Source organism: Colletotrichum higginsianum, chromosome 2, assembly GCF_001672515.1.
Source record: "Colletotrichum higginsianum IMI 349063 chromosome 2, whole genome shotgun sequence".
NCBI lineage: Eukaryota > Fungi > Ascomycota > Sordariomycetes > Glomerellales > Glomerellaceae > Colletotrichum > Colletotrichum higginsianum.
In genome coordinates, this window is record NC_030955.1 from 3395336 (window position 1) to 3423276 (window position 27941).

At 54.1% G+C, this 27941-nt stretch overlaps 6 protein-coding genes across 6 annotated transcripts; 2 read left to right on the forward strand and 4 right to left on the reverse strand.

Annotated features, from left to right (window-relative positions):
• Positions 1-7356: 7356 nt before the first annotated feature.
• Positions 7357-8816, forward strand: CH63R_02734 (PHD-finger domain-containing protein; the record flags this gene model as incomplete). Its single annotated transcript, XM_018297709.1, has 3 exons — positions 7357-7385; positions 7420-8665; positions 8727-8816. 3 exons carry the CDS (start codon positions 7357-7359, stop codon positions 8814-8816), a joined length of 1365 nt encoding a protein of 454 aa, XP_018162525.1.
• A 1728-nt stretch (positions 8817-10544) lies between these two features.
• On the forward strand, positions 10545-11960 carry CH63R_02735 (3-isopropylmalate dehydrogenase; the record flags this gene model as incomplete). The annotated part of the gene is made up of 5 exons (XM_018297710.1): positions 10545-10595; positions 10694-10714; positions 10780-10851; positions 10937-11657; positions 11725-11960. 5 exons carry the CDS (start codon positions 10545-10547, stop codon positions 11958-11960), a joined length of 1101 nt encoding a protein of 366 aa, XP_018162526.1.
• A 2521-nt stretch (positions 11961-14481) lies between these two features.
• On the reverse strand, positions 14482-16022 carry CH63R_02736 (Repetitive proline-rich cell wall protein; the record flags this gene model as incomplete). The annotated part of the gene is made up of 4 exons (XM_018297711.1): positions 14482-15216; positions 15273-15440; positions 15499-15666; positions 15717-16022. The coding sequence occupies 4 exons, from the start codon at positions 16020-16022 to the stop codon at positions 14482-14484; spliced, it is 1377 nt and encodes a 458-aa protein (XP_018162527.1).
• Positions 16023-20682: 4660 nt separating this feature from the next.
• Positions 20683-21620, reverse strand: CH63R_02737 (uncharacterized protein; the record flags this gene model as incomplete). The annotated part of the gene is made up of 2 exons (XM_018297712.1): positions 20683-21459; positions 21537-21620. 2 exons carry the CDS (start codon positions 21618-21620, stop codon positions 20683-20685), a joined length of 861 nt encoding a protein of 286 aa, XP_018162528.1.
• Positions 21621-22591: 971 nt separating this feature from the next.
• On the reverse strand, positions 22592-23407 carry CH63R_02738 (uncharacterized protein; the record flags this gene model as incomplete). Its single annotated transcript, XM_018297713.1, has 3 exons — positions 22592-22792; positions 22922-23202; positions 23260-23407. The coding sequence occupies 3 exons, from the start codon at positions 23405-23407 to the stop codon at positions 22592-22594; spliced, it is 630 nt and encodes a 209-aa protein (XP_018162529.1).
• Positions 23408-24752: 1345 nt separating this feature from the next.
• On the reverse strand, positions 24753-25467 carry CH63R_02739 (UVI-1h; the record flags this gene model as incomplete). The annotated part of the gene is made up of 3 exons (XM_018297714.1): positions 24753-24875; positions 24944-25189; positions 25270-25467. The coding sequence occupies 3 exons, from the start codon at positions 25465-25467 to the stop codon at positions 24753-24755; spliced, it is 567 nt and encodes a 188-aa protein (XP_018162530.1).
• Between the last annotated feature and the right edge of the window lie 2474 nt (positions 25468-27941).

The window sequence follows — 27941 nt, forward strand, 5'->3', positions numbered from 1 at the left end:
TTCCAAAACGCTTCGAGAAAACAAGTTTGATGTTCTTCTGCCTAATCCCTCCCCCCCTTTTTTTTTGGTTCACTATTTTCTGAAACACAAGTCTTGATCATTTGGTTTCTTCATCTTTTCTCTGCTGGATCTTCTCCAGGAAACCTAATCGTAGATAGCTAAATAGCGTCGGATCCCCCTCTTTGCGGAACCGACAATTGCGTAGTCTGTTTTCCATCTTTTCCCGATCTTTTCCCGTTTGCTTGAGGAGGACATACCAATGATATCAAGGGGAGAAAAAGGTGGAAATTTGGGATTTTTCATTTATTCTCTCAAGAGGGGGAAATGGAAGAGGAGAGCGGGACGAACTTGGTGGGGTGTTGGAGCTGGGTTGGAAAGTGAGGTACCTGTCTCTTTTCTGACAGATCCTGGACGAAGAAGAATGATGCCGTGGACGGGGTAGGGAAGGAAAAGGGCAAAGCTTTGGAAGGAAAATCTGTTATCGTTGGAAGGCCTTAGGGGCGAAGCAAGTTACTAGTTAGATTCGGGTTTCTTTCTCTTTTTTTATTTTAACCAAAACGCGCAGAATGAGGAACACATTCATTTCAGAACTGAGGATGTCCTTCCTGAATTTTCGATTTTGAGATATCACACTGGTGGCTTACGAACAGACACTTCACATTCACACTTCGTACGCACATACACATGTACACAGAGCGTGGAGGGCGGGAAGAATAGGTGACTTGTGACCACTTCTCCGAAAGAGTAAGGTGGACGGCGAGCAGCCCGCCCGCCGTGGGCTCTATCCGAATCCAGAGCCCGAGAGATCTCGCTTCTAAGTTGCTTTTCGATGACTGTGCGATGCCCACCGGCAACGCAGAGCCGGAGAGACACATGGACCAGCTCAGGGAAAAGGGGACCCCCTCCTTTCCACGATTCAGTGAGCGGCGCGAATCCAGTGGTACGGCAGACTGGGTTACGATCCCTCCAGGGGAGGACTCCGAGGGCTCCGAGGTGGGAAGGAGGGGACATGGGGCAACGATACCGTGCTTTGCAACAGAGAGGGCCTGCCCATCCCGACAAGTACCTATGCGCGGGGCCCAGAGGCGAAGGAGGGAAAAGCTCCCCCTTCCCACCTCCTCGATGTCAATGGGCGAAGATCGATGGAGGAAGGAACCTTGACGCGCCGAGAGGGAGGGGAAAGGACTGGGGGCCTGGGCCTACGGTGTATATTGAGTCGATTCGAGGTGGTGTGTCGTCGTCCCGCAACCTTGCTGCGCTTCCTGAAAGGGTTATGGTCCAGGAACGGCCAACTGCCGAATGCTGATGTCGTTGGGCCATGAGGCTGTTTGTTGTTGGCTGACTCTATGTCCGCCGGTCTCTCTACTTGCTTCCTGCCCCCCCCCCCTAAATCTTCCGAGAGGCGTAGACAAGCCTCATAGATGGACTAGTGTGACGGAGTACTGATAGGGGCGAAGATCAAGGGCACGCCAAAGGCAGGGTTTTGATTGGGAGAATTTCGGGCTAGGAATCAGACAAGACTAATAGCGGGCTGACCCAGAAGGCCGGCGTGACCGGTGGAGGGTGGACTGGAACGGAGCCCGGTGTGGTGGAGACTTGCCGGAGCAGACAGACACCATCTCCTGGTTCGCTTCGGTTACCTGTCGCCGACGTTGACGGCGGACAAGGGGTGGGCGTGAGTGTGTGACAGCGTGCCTGGAGGCTGTGTGGATTCATTCTTGCGAGGGGGGCTTTCTCTCTCCTTCGTCCCAAGATTATTTGCCGCGGGAGTTGGCTCTAGACTTGGACTGATGTCGGAAGAGGAGTCGCTTGGATAAAGGAGCACACAAGGGTGGCTCAGCCTATGAGGTACACGCTTGCGGTCCTCGTCTATGTGAGGTGAGTGTCCGGGAAACAAACGACGGCGCTTTCGCCGTGGAGAGTTGGGGTGACAGCGGTTACTGCGACGGAAGAGTTTGGATGACACGAGGGGGCCTTCGCTTGCACGCCAGACGAAGCCTCTCCCTCCCGCCTCACGAGAATTTCCCCGGTTGTGGGGGGGGGGGGGGTTTCAAAGAACGACCGAGAGGCAGACCGTTGCGACAGGTTCTCGTTTCAATGGAGAACAACCTCCACCTGGCGACGAAGGTGGGAGGAGGGTTCGGTGTCGTAGACCTGTCCGCCCGGCATCTGTTCTTGCCGGAAGAGCCCTCGTTTGGCGTTTCTCACCCAGGGTTCTTCCAGGAAACGACTTTTCCATTCTCCAAACTTTCCCACTGGTGACATTTGGTGGGAGGGGGTGGTTCTCTCGCTCTCTCTCCTTCTCTCGCTCCCTTTTCCTTTTCTCTGACGATTGTTTCGATTCGATGAGCATCCCGGAAGAGGATCCCTTTAGGCAACACAGGCACAGAAAGGGTCCTGTCCCCAGCGGGCGGCCGCCGCTGCCAAAGAGAGGCTCTCGCGGAGCCTTTTGGGAGAAAGGGGAGGGGGGCGTGTCCAATCTCCCGAATTCATGCGTCTCGACCGGGAGACCCCGCCATTATGTATACCGAGGGGCCGGCGCACAGGCTCCCACCTATTCACGTCTGGCAGGCGACATGCAAAAAAGCGATGGGGGGACGGCCGTGCTTATTCTTGCCCTACAGACTTACAGCGGGCAGGGTGCCGGTGACGCAACAGAAGAAACCGGGGACGGCTACGGGCTGGTTCCGAGGTTGTGTGTATTGTATCGCCCGGATGTTCTCGTCTTCTCCGTGCTGGTGACCCCGGTAGCAGTAGTATTGGCAGCGCGAACTCATATCCGGACCTTTCATCGCGCCCCCTTGGTTGTGGAAAGGGGGATATGCCATGATGGAAAAGGGGCAAACGTCAGGCTGGGAACGACTGGCGAGGGGAGTTGCGTCGGTTGGTGGTGATGTTCCACGCCCCGGTCCTTGAACTTATTGGACAAGAAACCCGGCCTGCCACTGTCGAGGTCTTGGGATGGTGCTGCAGCGGTCTCGCATCGCACGATAACCGAGTAAGGAAGACAAACCACGACAGACCCAATGGCAGTGGGATGCGACCACTTAAAACCCCTTGCAGCTGCAGTGACAACGAGCCAATGACGAACCGGCAAGAACATGCGCTACCGACCCCCCCCACGGCGGCCCCCTCCAACACACATTGGCTGTCATGAGCTGACGCCAACCAATCGATCCTCTGTCTGCTTTGCTTCGTGCCAACGGATTACCCACCCCCCTGGATATGACGGGGAAACGGGGCGCTGTTGAGTCGAGTCATTATCGTCGTCGATTAGGTGGGTGACCTTAGACAGCTCCATGTACGCGGTGCCGTTGGCTGTTGCATACTCTGATTTTTGCTTTCCGCAACTTCGGGTGCAGTTTCGGAGACAACAACGACGACGACGACGACGACGACGACGACAACAGCCCGCGGCAGTGACTGTGTCGAGAATCCGGAACATGGGAAAGCAACGAAACACCCAATGCAGCAGCAACGACGACAATCGACTTCAGAAAAGCGACCGGCTGCCATCCGTGTATCCATCGGCAAATGTCCTTACCTGTACAAGACGACGATCGCCCTCTCTCCAAACTATGTCGTCCGGTGCCTGGGATTTTGTGCGACGATTGGAACCCTCGACTAGATGTCGATGACTTTAGGGCTGACATGTCACCCTACGAGCGTTGATACATAAGAAGGGTTATCGAATGGGTATGAGGCCCCAGCCATGTCCGAGTATTGCCTCAACGACGATCTTGGAAATGTCGTGAATGAACAGAGATGGGAGAGATCACGCTACCAGTTGTGCATTTTCGTTCCAGCATCGCCCTCAAGCGAATGCGTCTCGTTCTCGCGCAGTTTGTGGTTGCGCACGAGTCAAATCGGCTATATCTGACCTTGCAACCAGCCCACAGGCGATGTCCGAGGAAAGTTGAGCAAAACGGTGCGGGGTGGAATGTCACCAAATCCGAGGACTGGCTGGCTGTATGGCTCACAGTCGAGAACTTTGGAAAGCAAAGGGGTTCAACTGCTGACCGTGTAGTAGTGCGCAGCCGAAAGGGAGCCGATGCGCTACCGCCCGGTGTCTCACGCTGTCCCTTTAGTCTGCCCCTGAAACTCCGAGTTTGTTGTGGCCGTTGATGACGGGCGAGAACTCTGCCGTTACTGACGTTGTCTCTCCAACGGATGGACCTCGACCTGCCGGGCACTGTGAGATTCCAGTGTGCCTGGAAAAAAAAAAAATCTCTCTCACTTGGCAGACCTGCAGGAGGTGGCATCACCATCAGCTCAGTGAGTGATAGCACGGCGGGGTTGATGAGGCAACTCTTGCGAGTTGCAGAGTCCGGTGCCTTCAGTTGCCCTCCTAACCCTGGCGTACTCACACACGGCTTGCGATCGGGTGAGAGGCAAACGAGGCTAGGCTCGGTAGCGCAGCATCGCATTGAATCACACAAGCCGCTTACATGCTTCAGGAGTCCTGGTGGCCAGACCAAGTCGTCTTGGGTTGCTTCGGGTTGGGTTGGTTGCCGGGTCGTCTCCCGAGGCCGTGGAATGGCACAATGAGTGGCTGTGAAGAATCTCCTTGGGCAAGAATAGAACGCAAGGATGAGAAAGGGACCGACAAAAAAATGTCTGATCCTCGTTGACAGGGGTGAAAGGCCGTCCGCACGCAGCTTCCGTCATCATCAATCAGAGCAGATTCTAAGTACGAATAGACTGCAACTTGATGGTTGGGGGCGGGGATGATGGCATTTTGACAGCTGCCAATGACAGCCACCAGTCCTATTGCCTGGCCTAGCCATCCATCATCGCCCGCGCAGACAGTAAACCGCCTTGATGGTACCTTGACCTACCTAGTTCAGTACGCTTACAGCAGGGCCACCGCCAGCTGGCCAGCTAGCCAAGGTTTCTACGCATCGAAAGATATGGCTGCCTTTGGCAAAGTACCTTGCATGTCTCTACAGACGATCCCTCGTCGCTTCACATTTGTAAATTTCGCTTGCTTCGTAGCCGAGCCGTCGCAGCCAGCAACCGGCTTTACTGCTGCTCGGCTTGGCAACGTCACTACCACTAAAGTCCAGGCCGGGTTGCCCGTGTCCAAGGGGCCGTTGAGCCGGCGACGGAATGCGCATGCCACCGAGTCTCGGAAGGTACTCAGGGTGTTACAGCAGACAGTAACTGCTGGTTAAGTTTGTGAAAAAAAGGGTGACTTTTCGCCGATGACTCAGCCTGTTAGTTGGGGCCCATAAAGGTCAAGCGTCTTAGAAGGTATGCGGAAGAGGGGGAACATAGAGACACACAAATAAGACAGGATCGAAGCAGGCCAGAATCAAAAGAACCAAGCCAGGGGCAATTCCCATCTGTTTAGACGGATGCTGATTTGCATGTCTTGGCCGTAGCCCGACTGCGAGCCGCCTTCCCAGACAAGTCCATTCCACGCAGGAACATCCTTGGAGCAGACCTTTTTTTTGTTTTTCTTCCTTTCTTTCTTCAGCCTGTACGGACACGGCTCTCTAGAGTTGGATGGTTCATCGCATGTCCTCCTCCCACTTCCCACCACAGCAGAAACAGCCTAACAGGTTGTACCTTTGCGTTAGCCGCCGTCCGTTTCGGGCATCGTCCCCCCTCAACAGGGCCTATCCTTTGCAGGTGCAGCATGCAGATGCCACTCTGCCACAACGAATTACTCTTACGAGAAGAGTTTGCTGTCACTGCCAGAATCGAGAGCCAGTCAGTGCGCGCGCTCCTGGTGGTTCGGTGCTCAGTCTCAGGCGGCCGTGGCTGAGAAGTCAGAACAGCACCCTTCTGTCTGCCTTTGTCCGTCCTCGGCAGTTGGGGCCAACACCGTTAAAGGGGCGTTGCCGAGTGCTGTCATGGTGTACGAAGTAGGTGTGTCATGTGCTGCCGCTATGGTATGTCATGCATGTGCTGCTGTCGCGCGAGCTGGACTTGACACAGGGAGCTTCGATTCCAAGAAAGAAAGAAACAAACGGATGGATGGACGGCCGAACGATGGAAGAAAACACCAAGGCTCTCTCTCTCTCTCTCTCTCTCTCTTGAGGCCGTTTCGTTTAATGGACCCGAACTGAAAACTTATTAGCAGCCGCCGTCCCCCTCCCCCGGGAACCTCCTAGCAGTCAGGCGAGGTGCCTGTAGCTCTCACCATGAATTGTGTGAGCAGCCCTTGCTGTCCAGTGACTCCAGTCACACCAAGTGCGCCGTGCTCCGCTGGACAGTGCTCCTAGTGCTCCTACTTCGCGGTCCTTGACCAATAAGATGCGTCGAACGACAGGATACGTGCCCCCTCGACGACCTTTTAACTCGAGGTACCTCATACTACCTCGAATTACCTGCAGTACCCAGGTACATTATGTGCCTGTGCATATTGAGCATATCCTCAAAAAATTTACCCAGCTTCAACAAGTCTCCAACGAGGAAATGGCCGTCTCTGCCTAGCTTGCTTGCATGCCTCTATGGACACGCTACGTACCATTGTGTGCAGTCCATCCTGCTGCGGCTGCAACTGCAACTGCTACGGCCGTCTCGCGTGTGGTATTCCATCCTCTCCTTCTTCCTCCCACCCCGTCAATCATTGGCTCTTGGACCTTCGTTCCTTACCTCGCCTTCCCCTCCTCCTATTATTCCTCTTCCTCTTGTGCTGCAAACCATAGATTCCGCGGTCTATTGGAAAGCACCGTCCGTGTCTTGGATTACGGCCAGGCACGTTGCACTCTGCCCGCTGTCTCTCAACTCTCTGACGACTAGACCTCCTGCTGCTTCCGTATCTTCCTCCCCGTTGGTACGCTTGTTCTGCCTCTCCCTCTTTCTCCTGACCGCACCTCACGGACCTCCCTGCCGGCAAATCGCAAACCGCCCCTCGACTCCCAGCCTCCCTCCCTGCTTCGCATTATTTGGAGCCGCCTCTGCTTCTGCTCCTGCTTCTGCTCCTGCTTCTGCTTACGCAGCTCCTTCGTCCTTCACTGTAATGCTATCTTTATGAATTTGTCGTCCCCTACCTTTCTTGTAATGATCAATGATACACGACGATTCTGAAGTCGCCGCCCCCACATATCCCAAGATACACTCACAACCCAATCCATCGAAATCACGCCGCCCTGTTTCCGCCTCCAACCCGCCCGCCCGCCGATATCGATACTGTACCAGGGTCTTGTTTCTGGCCTTTCTCGGGACCCCTTTTGCGCCTTGGATCATCGACAAATCCGCATGGTGACGGTTGTTCATGTCATGTCGAGTTAGGGTTGTGTGAACTACAGTAGAATTGCTATGAGTGGGGATCAGCTGGCGTCCAGGCAAGATTTCAACCAACCCACCCCGTTCGCCTTGGTCTCCTGCCTCTCAACAAGCCGCAACATGGACACAGGCCGTCTTTCTTCTTTCCCGTCCGACTTGGCTAACCGTGATCCGTATTCGTAGCTTTGGAAACCCAAACGCTCAACCGCCTACCCCCAAACAGACTCCCATCTCTGCCGTTTTCCCGAGTCCTGTCTTCGAAACCCCCAAGCAACCACAAGGTCACTTTGACGACGCCGCCGGCTGGACGCCTCGCTTTGCAGAGGAATACTCCGTCTTCAATACGACCCCCGGCAATCTTCGAGCTTCCCCGCGTCCCTTCCCCGACTTTTCCCATACCACGACATCGTATACTTCTGAGGCCACGCTGAAGAGGCCCTTGTCCGCCGAGAGCCTTGCTGCACAGATAGCAACCCATGCCAACCACTTCTCGCCCAACCCGAACCTATCCTTGCCGCCAGTTGCTCCCGCTCGACGACTTCCCTCCTCTCCCAACTCCCCGAACGAACAAACCGAGTTTTCTGGTCGAGAGGACGCCGTGGTGAGCCCCGAGCCCGTGTCGCAGGACAAGCCGTCTGAAGAGCCCAAGGGCAGGGAGGGCGCTGCGGACCCCAACGGGCAAACCGCTACTCCTCCTCCCTCTTCCCACAAAGGTGGTCGGAAACTGGCTCAGAGGCTTCACGCCGCCAATATGCAAAATGATCACGGCTACGGCCAGCCTGATTTTTCCGGAACCCCACACCATCCCAACTTGGCGGCCGCCTTTGTGAACGGCACCGACATGTTCGGCTTTCCCATGTCTGCGCCAGCGAATGCTTCTGCAAGCTTCTGGGACCCCAGTGCGGATATGTCGGGGATGGATATCGACTTTTCCTTCGGTCCCAATGTGTTCCAGACATCGGGCCACCGCCACATGCCTTCATTCGACGCCTCGCAAATGTTTCAGGAGGCGAGCGCCTTGCCACCCTCGAATGGTCAGGAGACTTCTCAGCCTATCAAGCGCACTCGTCCTTTGGCTCCCAAGCCTGCCGTGCATCATGTCCCGTCCAGCTCCGCAGATATCTCCATGGCATCAGTCTCGTTCGTGGATGACCCTTTTGGCATTGTGAGCCCCGGCGGAGTCAATCCGGGTCTGCTGTTCGGCCGGCCATCATCGTCCGGCATAGCTTCTGGCATCCCCGTCACGCAGGGCTCGGCACAGTTCGCCCTGGCTGCTGCTGCGGAATACCAGTCCAGAGCACCAATGCACAGCGACGTCCGTCGTTCTCTCAGTACGAAGGAAATGGGATCTGAGAATAAAACAGGCGGCAACGCATATGTGAACCCATCTGCCAAGCCAAACGGGCGGCCCAGCGGGCTCCAGCGGAGCGTCAGTGAGAACCGAGGGCGCCGCGGATTGGCAAAGGCCACATTGCCAAAACTTGCTCCAGCCATTCAACCGAGACCGCAGGTCACTAACGGACCAGCAGTCGGCTCAAACCGCCCACCAAGCCGCCCCTCTGGCAGGATGTCCCCTCTGAAGCAGCAGCAACAATCCCGCCTTTCTAGCCTGACGTCGATACCCGAGGCTGCCACCCCGCGCATGCGGACCGCGGTCAAGTTCACCATCGACTCGAAAGGAAGAGCAAGGGCCGAAACCACAGTGGTGACGGACGACTCAAGGTCGGACAGCCCACATCGAAAACCAGCGGTGGCCCGGGAGATGCCACGCAGGGAAAGGAGTTGGGAATCAGACGACGACGAATCTTCGACGGATGACGAGCCAATCATCATTCCCAGCCGGAATGCCTCGTTTGCGCTACCCGATCCTCGAAGAACATCATCGGCCTCGGTTTTTCACTCGTCCAGGAGAAGCGTCAGCGAACACAGCTCGAGCAGCTTCGGGGCGACAGCCTCACAGCACGACCAAAATGAGAGTGAAGCCGAGACGGTAATGAACGAGGCGCAAGCGAAGGGTGGCGACGCGGCAAGCGAGCTCCGGAAGCTGGTTGAGAACCGAAATAAACGAGCGCCCTTGGCACTTCCTAGCCAACGATCCCAGCGGTTTGCGTCGGGTAGCTTCCAGGACCCCCACGGTGGCCTGATGTCGCCGACGGCATTCACCGAGGTCAGCCTGCCGTCTCCAACAAAAGCGACTTACAACGTTCGGTGTGTTTGCAGAAACGGTGCAGACAAACAAGGAGAATACATGGTCCAATGGTACGCTACCCAGTTCATTCCCGCTAGTTGGCCTGTTTTTCAATCCCGCATCAAAACTAACAGTCAGCCAGCGAGTCTTGCGAAATGTGGCTTCATGGTTCGTGTATCAACATTTCCAGGCGGACGCTTCCAACTGTATATATCTGTGCATTCTGTTCCAACACCCCCCACATTCGAGGCGGTCGGCTCCGCAGCACTGGTCCGACGCTGGGGTCGTCAGGGGCAAGTCCCTTGACTCGCAAGTCATTCCGATGAACTGCGACCGCAGTCGAGCAGAACGAGATGAACGGGATCCGAAACATCAACGTCGGTAGGCGAGAGGAACAGAAAAGCCTAGAGCAAGAACGGGGCAATCCGCCATCAAATCATCTTGGATATTGATGAGTATATATGACACCCGAGTACACACTTGCGGCATAATGATGAATAACAAAATGAGATGATGCTGAGAATTCACCCTCCCTCCCTGAGTGTGTGGGAGCAAAGTGACGAGATGCAGAAGGTGACAGCCGGTGAACCGAGAACAACAATCCCCATGATCGGAGGCTGGAAGACGAACTGCACGACCACCATAATCGGCAGTTTGACTTGTCTCGCTCGGCGTGAATCCGCCCGACGTGGGGATCGTGGTCGGATGAGGCGACCGGAAGAGGATGAATTTGTGGAAACCGGGATGAACCGGCGCCGACAGAAGCCGAGCGAAGCCCCGAAGCTTTGCTTTGTGGGGGAGTTTGAGGCTGCGGGGCATACTACGTACCTACCTTCCTACTTAGGTACCTAGGTAGGTAAGTAGGTAGGCTGACTTCACAGGGCTACAGCTCCCCGAGCCTCCGACCTCGGAAGGCGGGGTTGAGGCCGTGGCCTATACTTTTTCAATCTTGTGCGGGATGCGGGGCGACAGCTCATGTGTTTACGAGGAGCCGTTTGCGGTGTGCACTTTCTTTCCTCTTTAAACTTCTCTTTCCAAATCAATTGCACAGATACCCCTTTTTTTGCTTTCACGCTTCCCACGAACTTCCCAATCTCTCTGAAACCCGTAAAAAATCAACATGGCGACGCACAACATTGTGGTGTTTGCTGGCGACCACTGCGGTCCTGAGGTGAGCTCGATGGACGAACCGCTGGAGAACGGACTTGGCTTCGGCAGATGCGAATGGAGTAATGAGGATAAACAAAAGCTAACGAAACGGTTTTATAGGTCGTCGCTGAGGCTGTCAAGGTGTGCCGATGGATTCACTCGCCATGCATGATGAACGAGACTGACCAGTTCCGCGTCTTTTGTAGATCCTTAAGACGATCGAGGCCAACAGCCCCTCGGCCGGCAAGTTCAACCTGCAGGAGCACCTCCTCGGCGGTGTAAGTTTCATTTGAACCCTACCCCGCCCATGCGAATGCTGGCTCGATTGAAGGACCGCACACTAACGAAATCACGCCGGATCAGGCCTCCATCGACGCTACTGGCTCCCCGCTCACCGACGAGGCCCTCGCCGCCGCCAACGGAGCCGATGCCGTCCTCCTCGGCGCCATCGGCGGCCCGAAATGGGGCACTGGCGCCGTCCGCCCGGAACAGGGCCTCCTCAAGCTTCGCAAGGAGATGGGCACCTACGGTAACCTCCGCCCCTGCAGCTTCGCCTCCGAGGCCCTCGTCGACTTCTCTCCCCTCAAGGCCGAGGTCTGCCGCGGCACCGACATGGTCATCGTCCGCGAGCTGACGGGCGGCATCTACTTTGGCGAGCGCAAGGAGGACACGGGCGACGGCAAAGCGTGGGACACCGAGCCCTACTCGCGCGAGGAGGTCGAGCGCATCGGCCGCCTGGCCGGCTTCCTCGCCATTGCCCGCGGCGAGAAGACGGTGTGGAGCTTGGACAAGGCCAACGTGCTGGCGACGAGCCGCCTGTGGCGCAAGGTCATCACAGAGCTGTTTGAGCGCGAGTTCCCCCAGCTCAAGATTGAGCACCAGCTCATCGACTCGGCCGCCATGCTGCTCGTCAAGAGCCCCCGCGCCCTCAACGGCGTCGTCGTCACGAGCAACCTGTTTGGCGACATTATCTCTGACGAGGCGAGCGTCATCCCTGGTAGCATCGGCCTGCTGCCCAGTGCCAGCCTGAGCGGCATCCCCGACGGCAAGGGCAAGTGCAACGGCATCTACGAGCCCATCCACGGTACGTCCGCCTCCCCTTACACTTGTAGTGAGAAAGGTTGATGCATGTGACGCTGACGAACGAAAAGGCTCCGCCCCCGACATCTCCGGCAAGGGCATCGTCAACCCCATCGGCACCATCCTCTCCGTCGCCATGATGCTGCGCTACTCCCTCAACCTGCCCAAGGAGGCCCAGGCGGTCGAGGACGCTGTCAAGGCTGTCATTGACAACGGCGTGAGAACAAAGGACCTCGGCGGCAGCGCCGGCACTAAGGAGGTCGGTGACGCCATCGTTGCGGAGCTGGCCAAGGCCCTGAAGGCATGAGCTGCGTTGTCCAACCGGTTGTGGTGAGTGTCAAGTTCTGCAAGAGCAGAATCCGTGCCCGGCATGTAAAATCAAAGATAAGAAAAGGGAACGAGAAGTGAAAAATAAGGGCGGGAAAAAAAACCAGGGGACTAGCTTAGGTGCGTGGAGGCTTTGTATAGCTCGCTGGATATTGGTGCGAGTTGACCGAGGTAGAGAGAACAAAAGACCCGGTTGAATCATTGGCGTGATTTTTGCTTCAGCGGCGAGTCTCCTTGATTCATTATATATCACGACTGGGCTAAAGTCCTGTGACACGACAGTTGGCTAAAGTTTGCCTCGGCGATGTATGTGTCTCTTGGGCGGCCACGCTGTTGTTGTTGTTGTTGTTGTTGTTGTTGTTAGCGGTCGCGCCGTGGGAGGGCATACCGGCCGGCCGGAATCCCTGGGTCAAATGCTTATTCCGGAACCGGCATCCCTCCTTATGTCTATAATCACCCTGAGTGTCTGCAACGGCTCACAAGCGAGTCCTTTCGACTATTGTCCCAAGCAAAAGTATTGTGCGACTGCCTGATAGGGGAACTCTAACACGCCTCCCCCCCCTCCCCCCTGCCATCGGTGTCCTGCAGTCCTCGTCCTTGTCCAGGGACCTCCACGTATAAAGCAGAAAGATAGGTTGCAACAGGGACGTTTCTCTCGAGCGCATTCGGTCGTCTTCTGGACAGGGGAATCTCGACGGAGCTCAACAAGCTACCTGACTAGCCCATCCTCACGGCCGGCCGACCCTTGACCTCCTCTGGCCCCGACCTCCCCCCTCTCGATGACTCACCCCGGACCAACAGAGGCCTGCCCCGGCACAGCACGAGGAAGAACAATGGCACCGGACGGCGCTGGAGAACCTGTTCGTCCTGCAACACGGTCCTGAACTCGCGCGTGGCACTTTGACTGGGCGAATCCAGCTACGGTCTATATCTGATTCACTGAGCCACTGGCAGATCTTTCGCCACCTGGGGTTCTCAAGTATCAGATGCTGAAAGCCGGATACAGCACGGCGGTCGCTTGGTCTGCCACGTTTGTCACCATGCTGGTGGCACTCCGTATGAATCGGCGACGTCCACTGGAGGCTGGTCGGCCAAAAACAAGTGACGTTAGCGCATTGGATGAGCAAGAAGTTTGGCATATAGTATGGCGGCCCTGTACGCCCGGGATTAGACCAGTGGTCTTTGATTTCAAAATTGCGAATGGTCGCGTCTGTGAGCAAGCCACGTCGTGGTCCGATCAATCAGCGATTCTTAGGATTGTTACAGCCCTAGTATGTGCTAATAATACTAGCAAATCAGGCTAGCGAAAGCACTACACGCCCGTAACTATGAAGAGCTTGATTGAGTTAATGTCAAGCAAGAGCGATCCTATCGGTCGGAACACAATGAGGTGGAAAGATAGCATCGCTTCGCACAACCTCCCTTCCCAAGAAAGTAACTCGGAACAAGGTCTCTTCTTGCCGTTCATTCGGAATGTACGTGCGCTCGCGGCGGAGACCGGAACTGGGGGGACCGATACAGAAGGTCCCATAACGGGTATCCACATCACCGTACATCGGCGGGTGGACGGGGCATTGATCCACTTTTAGAGGTAAACCGACCGACCCTTTACGGGAGCATCCAGCTATCCAAGGTACCTAGGTAATAGGCAGGAACCCAACAACCAACAAAGGACCGCCACAGCACCAGGCCACCGAACCATTATTCTCGGCCGCCGTCAGGATGCATCGTCATCTTCGACAAGCTCTCGGGATGGAGGAGGGCGATCCTTTCGAAGCGGAATGACGTCCGATGCCAGCACGCCTTGCACCACTCGGCCAATCGCGACTCCCGGGAGCTCACGACGGCCCAGCCCCACCGTTGGCGCCGGCCAAGAACCAACGTCGCATCAGCATCCCAACACGAGGTTGCATCGCTCCGACCGCCAGCCAGCACACACACACATACGCAGCGAACGCAGAAATCAATAGAGCATACGAGCAACGGGGTTTCCTTATGAGAACGCAATGTGATGCCATTACTATCTTCGTCGCAGGTGGCCCCCTTCCGCAAGCCTACGCCCTTCCTCCTCGTACCGAGGACAATCGTCTATGTACATGAAAACAATGAGGGTCTAGTCCGTAGTGCGTTGTGTTATTTCGCTTTTACAAGAATCGTAGGACCTCTCGTGCAGAACAGCATTCACCGTCCTCCAATTTACCTGGGAAGTTCGTTATCCCAAAGCCGCCCCGCCTCGTGTGCCATTCGGTTATCCGATGCTTTCTGTTTGTCATTAGAGAATGTAACTGGGTATATGTTGATATATCCGTGCCGTCGCAGCCTTGAGCTTGTCGTAAAAGTCGTGTGGACCAAGTCCATGCATTAAATACCGGCTCATTCGTCGCCGGGCAAATGTGCAAAAGTGTTGACGACGCCCTGCTGAATGCAGAGACGTTCAGAGCGAAAGAGAAGGAAGAAGAAAAAAGGTGAAATGAACGGCCTATGTTTCAGGACCGCATGCTTTAGAGAAGCGCAACGGCACCCAAGACACCGGCCAGAAAGACAGCGGCCGGCGCCTTACGGGCGTCCGCACTACCGGTCTCAACAACGACGGGGGCGGAAGTGCCGACCACAGTGCTCGCCACAGTCGTCGCAGGAATTGTCACTGCACTCGTCGTGGGGACGACAACGGTGACGGGTGCTCTGGTCTGCGTAGCGTAGACCGTGCCGGAGACGGTGACGTAGACCCAGGACTTCTGGGTCACGACATCTTCGCCGCCGACAGTGACAGCGTGGGTGACTTCAACGTGCTTCGTCTTGGTCTCAACCAGGACCTCCGTGATGGTGTGGACCTTCTCAACGGTGATGGTCTTGGTGCCAGTGGCCGTGACCCAGTGGGTCTCGCCGTGTTCGATCGTTTGGTAGGTGGTGACGGGCTTGGTGACGGTCTCGTAGACCTCCGTGGAGAGGTGCTGGGTGGTCTTGACGGTAGTGTACACGTCGACCTTGGTGGGGACCTGAGTGACGATAGTCGAGGTCGAGATCCACGTAATGACGACGGTCTCTCCGCCAACAGTCTTCGTTTCGGTGATCGGGCAGAGGCTCGTCAATGTTGTGTACTCGACACCCTTCTCGGTCTTGGTAACGTCGGGAAGCTTGACAGTCTCCCAGACCTTGGTTGGTACCTTTGTGACGATCGTCTCGGTCTCGGTGTACGTCTGAGTGATTGTGTGCCCATCCTGGGTCAAGGTCTTGGTCTATCAAAGGTCTTAGAGAGCTGCAGGAGACGTTCAGGGTATGTGTCTGGACTTACGTGAGGGACGAGCTTAGTGATTGTCGTGTACTCGACGTCCTTCTCGGTCTTGGTAACATCGGGGAGCTTGACAGTCTCCCAGACCTTGGTTGGTACCTTTGTGACGATCGTCTCGGTCTCGGTGTACGTCTGAGTGATTGTGTGCCCATCCTGGGTCAGGGTCTTGGTCTATCAAAGGCTTTAGAGTACTGTACGAGACATTTGGAGTGTGCCTGCCTGGACTTACGTGGGGAACAAGCTTAGTGATGGTCGTGTACTCGACCTCCTTGGTCTTCTCAATGACCGTGGGGCCCGGGACAGTCTCCCACACCTTTGTGGGAACCTTCTCAACAATCGTGCTGATTGTCGTGTAGGTCTTTGTGTAGGTGTGGCCCTCGCCAGTGATAGTTTCCGTCTGGGGCTTTGTCAGTTGACACTCGGTCTTGCTTCGTCATCGATGCTTACCACCGGGCACAAGCTCGTGTAGGTGGTGTATTCAACGTCGGTCTTGGTGACATAATCTGTGTGTCCCGGGAGATGTTCGTAGACCGTTGTTGGTACTTTCTCCACGACGGTAGAGGTTGTGGTGATGACCTCGTAGTGGGTAGTGCCATGGCCAGGCTTGGTGACGGTGACCGGGCAGACGGTGGTGTAGGTGGTCAAGACTTCCGTCACAATGGTCTTGGTCTTGTCCTTACCCTTGTCGTGGTCATGGTCCTCAGTAGCAAGAGCGATGGCGGCAAACGCCAACAGAGCAGTGGCGAACTTCATGACTGGGTATGAGGTTGTGAAGAGCAATCAACGAGAGATACTCCAGGAAACGATGGTTGGAGGAAACGAGGGTTTCAACTTGAGCGAGAATCTCTTAAGTAACCTTAACGAACGAGTCACTTGACAGCAGAATACCACGGGAGGGTGGTTGGCTGGGAGATGGGGAGGGGCTGGTGAAAGCTGGGAGAGGATGGAGAGCAGGAGGAGAGTGTTGCCAAAGACAGGATGGCTGGTAAGCTTATATCTTGAGGCGGCGGATAGGCGGCCGGCCTGTCCGGTCTACCACCCCTGGGCAGATGAGAGGGAAAGCGAAGAAAGTGAGGAGGTTGCGATGACATCTTTGTCGGTCGACCAACATAGCTCAACGATCTCCACTGCGGCTTGCAGTAGTCTCTATCCATGTGGACAGCATACAGGCCACAGTCTGACCCATGAAAAGGAACATGGAAGGGAGGGTGGGGAGACAAGGAAGAGGATGCCAAGCTGTGATACGAGAAAAGACGATCTTGGAGATGCACTGCAATAGATGGAAAGAACCTCGAGTTACAAGTGTGGCTGGAGAATCAGGACGATGGGATGGCCAAGGCCGATAGTGTTGAACAAAGCTCGTGGTGTGTGCAGAAGAAGGGACAGTCTCGGTCGAATGGCGACACAGCAGCACAAGACGTAATTCGGTCCGAGTCGGAAGACGAAGAATAAACCATCCGGTGTGTGTAGTGAGACTGCGGTCAGGAGACGAGGTTGGAAGACGACATCAAGACTCGACAAGATTCGGTCAGTGCTACCCTGGTCGGATTAACCGCAAGAAAAGGCAGCTTGGGGAACGACGGGGACGAATAAGAAAGAACGCAAAAGGTGACTAGGAATCCATGGACATTGCAGCTTGCAGAGAGGCAAGGCAGAAGACAGACCGCCCTACCCCGGTCACTGATGTCGTCGCCTAGCTTCGCTTAGGTGTTGCTTGAGGTTGAGGCGGTGGTTGTCAGCATAGGTCCCGACGGTTGGGTGGGCTGCTGTCGGGCACGGCCGTCTCTGACGATGACGGCACATAACGGGGTAGGCGATAGAGTTCGGGTCTCTTATGTGGTGAGATTCCGAATCCCTCGGCCCAATAAAAACAGTGACCAAGAGATTGAGGGGAAATACGACCAAGAGAAGCCAGGGTTTTTCTGTGTCAATTCCGTCTGACTAGATGGTAGAGGAAGCAGGCAAGGCAGCACTGCAGCACTGCAGCTCGCAAAGTGACAACGGTGTTTGCTATCGAGCAGAGATCCCCTCACTGGGGTCGTGTGTACGGCTTGTCTTCATCATGAGTCAAGCCCCCCCTCCCGAGTTGAGACACGGTTTGAGCAACAACAAGACACGGCAGCTTCGTGTTGTTGATAGCGGGATGGACGGCTTGAGCTGTTGGCTCTTTTCTAGCCGCATTTGCGTTGATTAACTCTCAACGACAAGAGGCGGAAGTGGGACAGACTTGCTCTCCGCACGAGTTTCTTGTTGTTGGACAAAAGGTACGCTTAGTGTGCTTGTTGTGCGTCAAGGAGGGCTCGTGTCCAGGTCGTGGCACAAGGCCCCAGGATCTGCAGCTCGCGCGAGAGGGCCAATCAAGACATGCATCCGGACTGCAGTCCAAGTCCTTGGTGTACAGGAACGCGTCCAACCAGGTCCAGGGGAATGAGGCACAAAACTTGTTTTGGTGTGGTTGCCGAATCCTAAGGAGCCGCGACTATGGTAAACGGGCCAGCACTGGGCAGACCCAAGAAATAGACGTTGGAGCTACCCTAACCCAGATTACCTACGGAGAAGCACCTCATAAATTCTGGCAAGCCATACAGGAGGATGGATGCAGCTGGCGGTGGTAGCGGGTGAGCTATTGCCATTGCCTAACATGCCCAGATCATGGCCAAGATGTTGAGGGGAGTGCTATCCGAGGGACAAGACCTGTTGGTGGGTTGACAGCGGAAGCTCGGCAAGATTTATAAGTGCCGTTGTTGCCCGAACCGGTCCAGCGATGGATGGGCAGAGCTGTCTAATATTTCCCGCAGGGCACCCCAACTTACCGAGTTCATAGTCCCGGCTGCCGCGGACTGGCGTGTTGGTCGCCAGTAAGAACAGCGGCATATGTTGATGCCACCGGAAGAATGTCCCGGGATGTGCAAGGAACGTTGTTGGCCCAAGGCGCCGGCGGCCCTGAAGTGGGCAGGTGGGCTTTGGTGGGCAGAGCGCGTGTGCATCCATATTGCGTCGGCCCAGGTGACTAACAAGTGACGGCGCCTCGGGATGAAGACTGTAAACAGAAGCTATGGCAAACACATCATACAGTGCATGCAGCAAAGAACTTGATGCCCTTGGAGGCGTACAGATAGGTTGTGCGAATAAGCCGCGTCGTGGTGGCGCCATAGGATCTGGACAGAATCTGACAGTCAGACAGAGCAAAGAGGGGCACTTGACTGCAAAGGATTCGTACGACTGGCTGTGTAAGTCGCCGTGCCTTTCACAACTACGTAATCGAAGTACCCCCCTCCCCCTTCAAGCCTCGCCCACTTCCATAAAGGCGCAGCGTCCAACATCCGATCGAGATGCATTGTAACCGGTTGCATTGCTTGTATGGACCATGGGTAGGTGCGTCAGATCACTCGAACGGCGGTGATTTGGACAAACACGGCTGTGCCACGCTGCTCATGAGCAACACAGCATCTCCGGGCGAAGGACTAACTTCCCGGCTAGACAGTGCGGCACAGGCTTCAATAGACGCCCGACGATGGTCATCGAACAGGGCTGGCATGACCGGCGGGCCCCCTCGAGAGAGGCACTGGCACCTAGACCCAAACGAGAACTAGGAGCAGGCACTGGCTGCAAGACGCATGTCGATGTAGGTTGACGGGAGGGATGTGTGGGGAGGATGCGAAGTATTGGAAGCATGGATGGGGCAAACAGATGACAAGTGACGAAGTAGCCGATGTCCCCTGATACGGGTCTGGGTTGAGGATACCATCGGAAAAGAAGAGACAAGACGAGCAGGAGGTTGGGCTGAGGTGGTGGGTTGCCCTCACAACCACGCATGCACCCGCATTCGAATGGCAACCACCAACACCGCCTTCATCTACAAGGTCGCAACTGCCAGCAGCCATACCGTCCGTTCCCCACATCATCGTTGCACATTTCGGCCCCCAAATCAGGCGACAACTGTAGCGTAAGCCCGTAGCCCTGAGCCGGTAGGGCGGCAGAGCTCTTGGCCACCACACGTTGCACTCTGGCTGGCTCTGTCTCTGAGCCGCTTTGATGCGGCCGGATGCACGCCAACCTGGGTGCGCATACTGTATCCGTAAGGCCATCGGCAATTCTCATTGCATGAAAATTCAGACTCGAACTGTTTATACGAGCTTCGAGAAAGAGCACGCACGAGGTGAGTCGGATAGCAATGGATACCTAAGGTAGGTAGGTAGCTAGGCGTTGCGGAGGGTACAAGGCGCTGTAGGGCCTGGCCGTGGTGGGACGTGACATCGGTAGAGTAGCAGTAGTGGTTAGCGGGTAGGTCACCCACCCCGTCTCCATCGTCCTCCCCCGGCACATTCCCTCCCCCAGGTACCGTACCGGCCGCCCTAAACCTTGGATTCTCCTAGCGCCTCCCAAGAAAATAGTTATGCTTAGGTTCCCCGCCGCCCATGTCCATTGTTCCCCATCGTCGATTCTCCTTTCTCCCGCTGTTTCTCGAACTCTGTTGACACACCGGTGACATCTGCCACGCGCCAGCCACAGCTCGTGTTGCGGTAGCAAGTGGGTTCATGGCTCGTGCACTGTACAGCGTTCCACCTACCCCACCATACTTTATTCCCCGTCCGTGCATCGGTGCGTGCCCTGTCTTGCTCCCCCTCCTTGGCCCAACCTCTTTCATCCCTTCCTCTGTTGCTTTTCTTTTCCCTTCCTTGCGGCTTCTTACCGAATATCGTTAAACTTGCGTCTGCATTTTAGCCAGGTGCCAAACCCCCCCTCCCCCAACCGAGAACGGCTCTTTCTGTCCTCCTAATTTTAAACACCAGCCCTCCCGCATGATGATGCCGGACATAGTTCACAACGTATCACAATCCCGCCAATTGTTCCCTCGACCCCGAGGCCTCGGGCGGGTGGGCGTTTTGTTTTACCGAAGCCTGGCCTGGCTGGCCTCTTGGAGCGTCGCCCGGCAGGCTGCCAGACGGGAGAGAAACCCTCCTTGGGTCGGATGACAGGGAAAGAGGGAAGCGACGCGCATAACGCTGCTAGCCTCAAAGATTGTACGTATACTACTATGCGCTGCTGAACTCATTGGAGATTACTATGCAAAGGTCTTTTTTAAACAACCATCCCTATGTTGCCCACAGACCAGACGAACCCGCCGAGATGCTGTACTGGTTTTTGTCGTGATGCCTATTCGGACCACAACTACTGCACGGCAAATGTCGGTTCACTTCGGCGCCGTCATCACAGGTTTTCAGATCACGGATGAAGCTAGGATGAAGCTGTGGTGCTTACTCCCTTGATTGTCCGAAAACACAAAGCGGGAATGATTTTCAACCAAGGACAAATTGTTTCTATACCCTAACGTATGTAAAGCTTTGCGTAGCCGTTTCCGATCCGAGACGACATTCTGTAAGCAAAGGAGCTTCATTGAACCCTGTCTCACTTAACCGCGATCAGCCGTTGGTCGATAGTGCTTTCCCATCCGACGGAGCTGAGTTCTCAACGGCTTAACGTCGGCATCAACCAATGTGTTGACCCAATTCTTTTCCTTAGTTATCTCGTTCGTACTTGCAACACTTGCAGCGCCCAAAAGCACTGGCGGCATATTTTCGTAAATGGTCTCGTACTGCTGGGCACTGGTGATGAAGGTTTCGTGGAAGATGCCAAGATGCTTGTGATCTTCCTTGATGCTGTTAAACCACTTCCAAGTGTTCCAATGCAACGTGTCGTGCGCAAACCGGTTCAGACCGTCGACGTTACGAAAATAGTAGATCATAAGCAAAGTGTTGTTGCGGTCTGATTCGGCCCCTTTCCAGTTTGAGAAGTGGTAAAGGCCGTACTCGTCTGCTCGTCTTCTGAGATCTGCGTTCATAGTGTCGAAATGCTTAACAACCTCAGGCGCTCCAGGCGAAATGAGGCCCAAAGTGTGATTGAATCGTACACCGAGGTGGAAAACCACCAAGGATTGAGAAGCAGGAATGGCAGGTATTTTCCCGTTGCTTGGATCGACCATCTGAGCCGTAACCTGACCTGGAACTATCCCCGTTGGATATGTCTTGCCGCTGCGAAGTTCGAAGAGCGTAGAGATCGCCGAGATAAGAGCGCAGGCCGAGAACGGGACGATCGCGTACCCGGCGGGAAACACGAGGAAGAGGAACGACTGTGTGATGGCGCCAATGGTGAAAAGAGCCGTAAGACTGAAAGAGTCCTTTATGTGAACCTTTCCAGTTGCATTAGGGTATACTCAATATGAACTGGTAACAGGGAGTTCAGGCAAGCTCAGGCCGTGGAACATACACTTAGGTTTCTGGACTCATGAGAATCCATGCGCCGAGGGGTCGATGGCAAAAGATTGGGGAAATAGGCATCGTTTTCTGCCATGCTGTGCGTAAGTATTGGGGTGTAGCTTTCTATTCTCTCTTTCCTATCACACAGAGTGTCGCTGATTGATTTTGTGACACATTCTAGAACGGTAGAGTACACGACTCTTATATACCCAGAACAGCACAAACACTACGCCGCGGTCGTGGTGTTATGTTCGGCTAAGCCCTATTGTAATAAATCTCGGTCTCGCACACGTCACGGTTATCTGTAAGCAATAGCTATGTGCCTCGGGAATTGCGTCATGACTTTGAACCATCCAAAGTGCTTGGTTAGTAAACAGATGATCAGTAAACGTTACCTTGTACCTCGGTCATCCCGTTATAAACTAAAGTCTGTTAAAGCGTATTGTGTGGAGAAGCCCTTTAAGTACTTTTAGGCACCTAAAAAGGACAAAGAACACCGTCTCTTTACCCAATCTGTTATATTGCATCCTCTCCGGGTGCTACATTCTGAAGTCGGCTGTCCAGAAAGGTTCACCAGCCACATCTCTTCCAACTAGCGCTGCCGCTGAATCGAATAAGACATTTCCCATCCTTGACTAGTTACTTGACTATTCGATATACGGGCCAAGTTCCCAAGCGATTTCACGGCTTGTAAGCGTACAAACTGGGGTTCGTTCGATCACGATGGGGTGGAGTCGCTTTCGAAGTTCATATGAAACTGGGCACGGTATGAAAGGACCATCGCACTCGTGTTCTCAAGGGAACAGGCCCCATGCTTCGTAGTCCGGCGCGTCATGTGCTAGGGCTCCGAGGGCTTAAGTGTCGTGGGGCGATCTTGTTGAGCATGTTAAGCACCTTCAGGATGACCCGGCCTCTTTCCTTCCGGACGTCCCGAAGCCGAATACCACAAGTCGATGGTTGCGGCATTAAGGTCAAATGAAGCATCCTAAACTCACAAAAGCTCACTTTAAAGCGAAGAATGCATGGTGCCACGAACCATGTTGGATTACCAGGACTCCGGGATAATCATATTTGGAAAGTACTGAGTCCGGATCCATTGCGGTTCACATGGTTCTTAACGATGGTGAAAATGATGGACTTTTCAGAGGCGCCAGCATAGTGCCCGGTGGCCTTTGGAACTTCAAAGACTACCACTACAGGCAGGGCCTGTTCAGCCTCATGGTTGAGCAGTCTGGGTACAGTCATGCCGATTCTAGGGTCGCCTGCCTGAAGACAGCCAACTATGATCAGCTCCACAATCTACCTCAACAGTTGCCGGGCTTGATCTCGTACCGAGCTACTCATATACCCTGGTATCCATGACCCGATGGCTCATTTATGAAGGTCTCGCCTTACCAATTGCTCCGCTCGGGGAATGTCGCGAAGATTCCGTTCATCATTGGCGGTGTGAAGGAAGAAGTAACTATGCTTAGCGACATTGCTGGCCTCAACCTGACTACAGACGCAGAGTTTCAGACATACTTCAAAATCTACTTCTTTGACAATCTTTGCGGTGAGCAAGTAAGGATTTCTCCAACTTGTCGCCAGCAGATCTGGCTCAAGGTTCACCTTTTGATACAGGAGACGCTTGTATCCTCGGTGCTTCAATACAAGCGTCTCTCTGCCGCTATAAACGACTAAAAAAACAAGCTAGTGATCATCGACTGGTCAGCTACGAGCTCTGGCACATATACTGACTTCGTTCCGGGCGTCGTGACCTCCTTCAACATACGTATAACCAACAAAAGGCTCGTACGTGTCTTCTAGACCAGCAGCCTTTCGACCGATACGAGAGCCTGCCTCAGTTTGGTAATCTTTCTCATCTCCCGCCGCTTGGCTCATTTCATGCATCCGACGTTACCCTAAACACCTGCGCTTGCATCTCACCTTCATTATCAAACAATACATCACGGTGTGATATCAACTTTCATCGCATTTGTGAAACACTCTTAACCCGAATACTCATGGTCTAGCAAATCTCCCAAATGGTCAGCTTGGGAGCCAGAAAGACTTCGATGCTAGGGTTTGCAGAGAGCGGGTACAAGATTATAAGGGATAGTTTCAGAGAAAGAGATGGATTTTGTCAACGAACATGCCGATAATTTCACCATGTAGTTAGAGAAAATCATTAAACACCAACTATCAAGATGCCATCATGACTCCGCAATAGCTTCCGACATAATTATGTACCAACCCTAAGAGCGTAAACACTCTCGAAAGCGTAGTTGAAGGTAATTACTAACCAATTCTTTAGTTTCTAGGAGACAAACTGCTTGGGCCTTACTTCGGTTACAAAACATGACGTGGTTAATAAGCAAGCAAAACCAACAAGCAAGTAACGTATAAGTTTGTGACTGAGATGTTGTAATGGGCTTGGCCCGTGGTGGCCTTGCTGAACCGAAAAGAATGGATGCAAACACACATCCCCATCGTCCTCGGGCACGGAGGCTGGGTAGTCCCATTTATAGCCGATGCTGCCCATTGACTGCCTAAACGGGAAAGTGGATCCAAACGGATACATGGATGGAGGTAGACAACATCATTGAACACATTCAGAGCATGAACCCGTGTTTTTGCGTCGACACTGTTCGCTTCAGCTGTGGATGTGGCCACGGCGATAACTCTGTTTTTTGTCGCCTTTCTTCTCACACTTTGCCACTGTTTGTAAGCGAACAAGCTGCATGCACCATGCAATTCAGTACGTAGCCGCACGACTCGACTTCACAGACTTATCAAGGCTCCCCCTCACCTCGATGGTTACTCCCATGAGTGCAGGAACACCGTCACACAGCATTGCTTTCACTCTGACCGAGACTCTTTTATTCATCTCACCAGGCGTATCTCGGAAGGTCAGGCGGAGTCGCATCGTCAAAGCATTAGCGACAGGGCGTAGTTGGCCCAGACAGTTTGCTGGTAGAGCAGCAGACATTTCCGTATTGTATTAAGAATAATTTCGAGACAAAAACCATTAAAAGCTATTCGTCAAAAAAGCACGAAATAGAACACCAACAGAAAGTCATTCAACAAGACTGCCACGGTGCTGGGCGAAGGCGGGCATCATGATCAGGCTTGATCCCCGGTCTCCTTTTGGTTACGGCAGCCTCCAAGAGCGAAGTGAAGTTCGTCCACTGCATCCTCACAGATTTCCTTGCCAAAAATCCGGAAGCTTTCTTATGTGTGTAGTCCACTAAAGCTGGATGCCACTGTACTGCTTGGTGGCGGTTTGAATGGTGCCAGTAAGGCTGTCCAACTCCGCCTCCAAGTCCTTAGCCCGGGACTGGACAGCGTCGATGAGGGCGAACGCAACAGTCTTTTCAGGCGTAAGGGGTTAGCAAAACTCCATATCCAGAAAGTTCCTGATGTTTGGATCAAACTCACGTCAACGATGTCCTCCACAGCTCGCAGGACGACAGCAACGGGCTCGCCGACAATCGGGATAGTCGTGAAGAGACCGGCCTTGCCGATGAGGACGTTCAGAAGCTGCTGGTGGACCTTCACAAACGTGCGGAACGCCTCGAAGATGGCGTCCGATTGAGCACCGGCTGGGACCGGGGGCATTCCTCGCATCTGAACAAGAGCCACGCCCGCTGTAGTGACGATATCGGTAAAGCCAGCAATGATTTTCTGTGGAAGTCAGCTATCAGTCACCAATCAAAAGGCGGCGTGAAGCCAAGCAGTCAATACAGCAGAGAGGGATTGTATACCGGGAAGGGTCCCTGGCCAATGATGAGCAAGGCGCCGCTGATGAGGTTGATGTTCTGTGCAGGAGCGATAAGAGCCTGGGACTTGGTCGTGATGACCTCGATGTTCATGACAACTTGAGCTGGCGTAAACTGGCCAAGCACGACGTCATTGCAGACAGCCAGAGCGGCAACCGCGGCCTTGAGGATGGAGAAACGCATGTTGATGTTTTTTTTTTGGAAGCGACGAGTTCGTCTATTGGAGTGTCCGAGAGAAGATTGGCAAGGAGAAGCTGAGAGGATGAAGAGGCGGTGGATGCTGTTGTGAGAATGACTTTGACGTCGGGAGATCAGCTGCCTCTTATACGTGAAGTCGACGGTGTAAACCTGGAGCTTCATCGCATCGTGAGTGGAATCTGAACAAGCCAAAACCCTATATCACCTCCTTTCCGGCCGCAATTTTGGTGCGTTCAAGACTGATCCGCAGTATCATAGGCATCATGCCAGTGACCACCAGCACACGTTCCGATCACCATGTGCCAAGCCCCTTCATTCGGAAAGATCAGCAAGCCCTCAGACCTGTCCATCAGAGTTGAAGACTCCCTTGATCACTAGCTGCCGGTGTCAACATTCACGATGTTGTCTTTAGTGTCTACTCTCGGGAAGACTGAAGTGCGCTGGAGACAAGACAACTCCGACCACTGTATTAACCGCATCTAGATCAGAGATAATTCAGATCTGAGACACTTCAGAGTTGAGACTGAAGAATAATATATCCTAAAAGGGAAGATCCCGTCCTTTTCTCCCTTCCGGATTCTTGATAGTGGGGAATATAAGACAAGAACCCCCGCCAGTGTCCGACTGAACGCCTGTCGGCCGAGTAAAAGTTTGACAAGCTCGAAAGCCAAAACCCATATGCCAAGGAAGGGATCGACCTCATTCTTAGCAAAGAATGTCGACCAGGCTACTTTCAACTCCGCCCGGGACGCAAAGATGCTGTTTTGGGATGCATCTCGTCGACCGGCCCTGTCTTTGGCTCAGACCAGCGCTTAACTAGCGCCGTTGACGCTTCGAGCAGAGACAATATGACGACATGTCCGGCAAGCCAGCAGTGGTTCTTTATGGGTCCCGAGTAACCCGATTTCGGTATCGACCCCGAGTCACTAGCTTCATCTGCGACGTTGTAATAGTGTGGGCGTTTGGCGGAAGCTTGACTAGATCCCGTGCAGGCAGGCTCAAGTTGTACAAGGGACGGGACAGGCCGAAACCCAACCGTTTCGCAAGCGGAAACCATGCCAGATAACCCAAGATCTAGGATTCTTGTAAAATCATAAGTTAGTTCGTAGTCAAGGTGTTGAAAGATCCTGTACTTCTAGTCAACAAGTGCTGGGCGTCAAGCAAGGTCGAATCGCAGCGGTTTCCATCAGCACATTGGCCCCGTGTAACAACCATTTTTTCAAAGCAATGGGGACAGTCTTGTTGTCCTCCCTCAGCGACCGAAACGGGAGGAAATCCATGCAATTGTCACTGGATGATGCATTGGGAGAACGGCATTTCAAAGCAAGGAATAGATGTCTCGGAAGAATGGATCCGAGCTGCAGGGCCTACGAGACGCAGCTTGGCAGAGCCCAACCCCAGGTCAGTGGTACTGAGACACTGTGAGAACGACGCCGATCCCTCGATGATCAAATACCGCACAAGATGTCTCTTACTTCAATGGCGCAGTATTTACAATGCTGCCGGATCTAATTGGTTATGCTAGGAACTTTGCACTGGTCAGGCTTGAGGCAAGGTCGCTAAGCTTTCTTCGCTAGACGAGACGATGTCTTGCATGCGGCCACCGTAGCAGAAACGGGGGCCGTCCACAGTGTGCTTGAATCTGAACTGGCCGTATCATACGGAGACGAATCGACAAAGCGTGTGCCCGATTGGATCGCGTACGGCAAGAGAAGAAGCAGCTCCCGGAGACTGTTACACCGAGAGACTGGCTTCCCGAGGTGCTTACGAGCCCATGGAATTATACGGTTTTGCTTTTATCCGGCTTGAAAATGGCAAAGGCTCCCGCGTTCCTGGTTCGAAGCCATTTGACTGCCCTGTCTGCATGGAACGGGGCGTGCTTCGGAGCGTCGCCGTAAAGGGTCCACTTTTCGACCGGAGTGCCGGAGCGGATACACGGGCTACCGTCGGAGGAAGGTGAGAACAGCACTAAGTAAAGTAATGAACACGGACACCAGGCTCTGTAACATAACGATCTTCAAAATACTCCTTGCATGTCCCAAATGACCCCTCCAAAAATGGCCTTGTGACGGCTGCGTACTTTGGGCAGTGTCTTAAAGGAATCGCTTAGATTACCAGCTCTACGACCTGTCCAACAAGTACAGAGTAATGCGGGGAGTGTGTAGATGGAACACGGGACCTTGATTGGAATGCGAATCGGTACGTAAGTCCGGCAGACAAGATTCTCCACTCATCTTGGAGAACATCAACAAACTGCAAAGGTCCAAAAATTTTCAGTTAAACATACACCTACCTATGAAGGAATTACGTTACCAGAGCTCCTCGTAAACTTACTAGTTCGGAAAGCCCCAGAAATATCTCAGGGCACTCCAAAAGCAAGAAGCCCCGTATAAACAACACCTTCAGGCAGTGCCACACTACGCCTTTCGCATGACGATCAGCATTCCAGACATACCAAC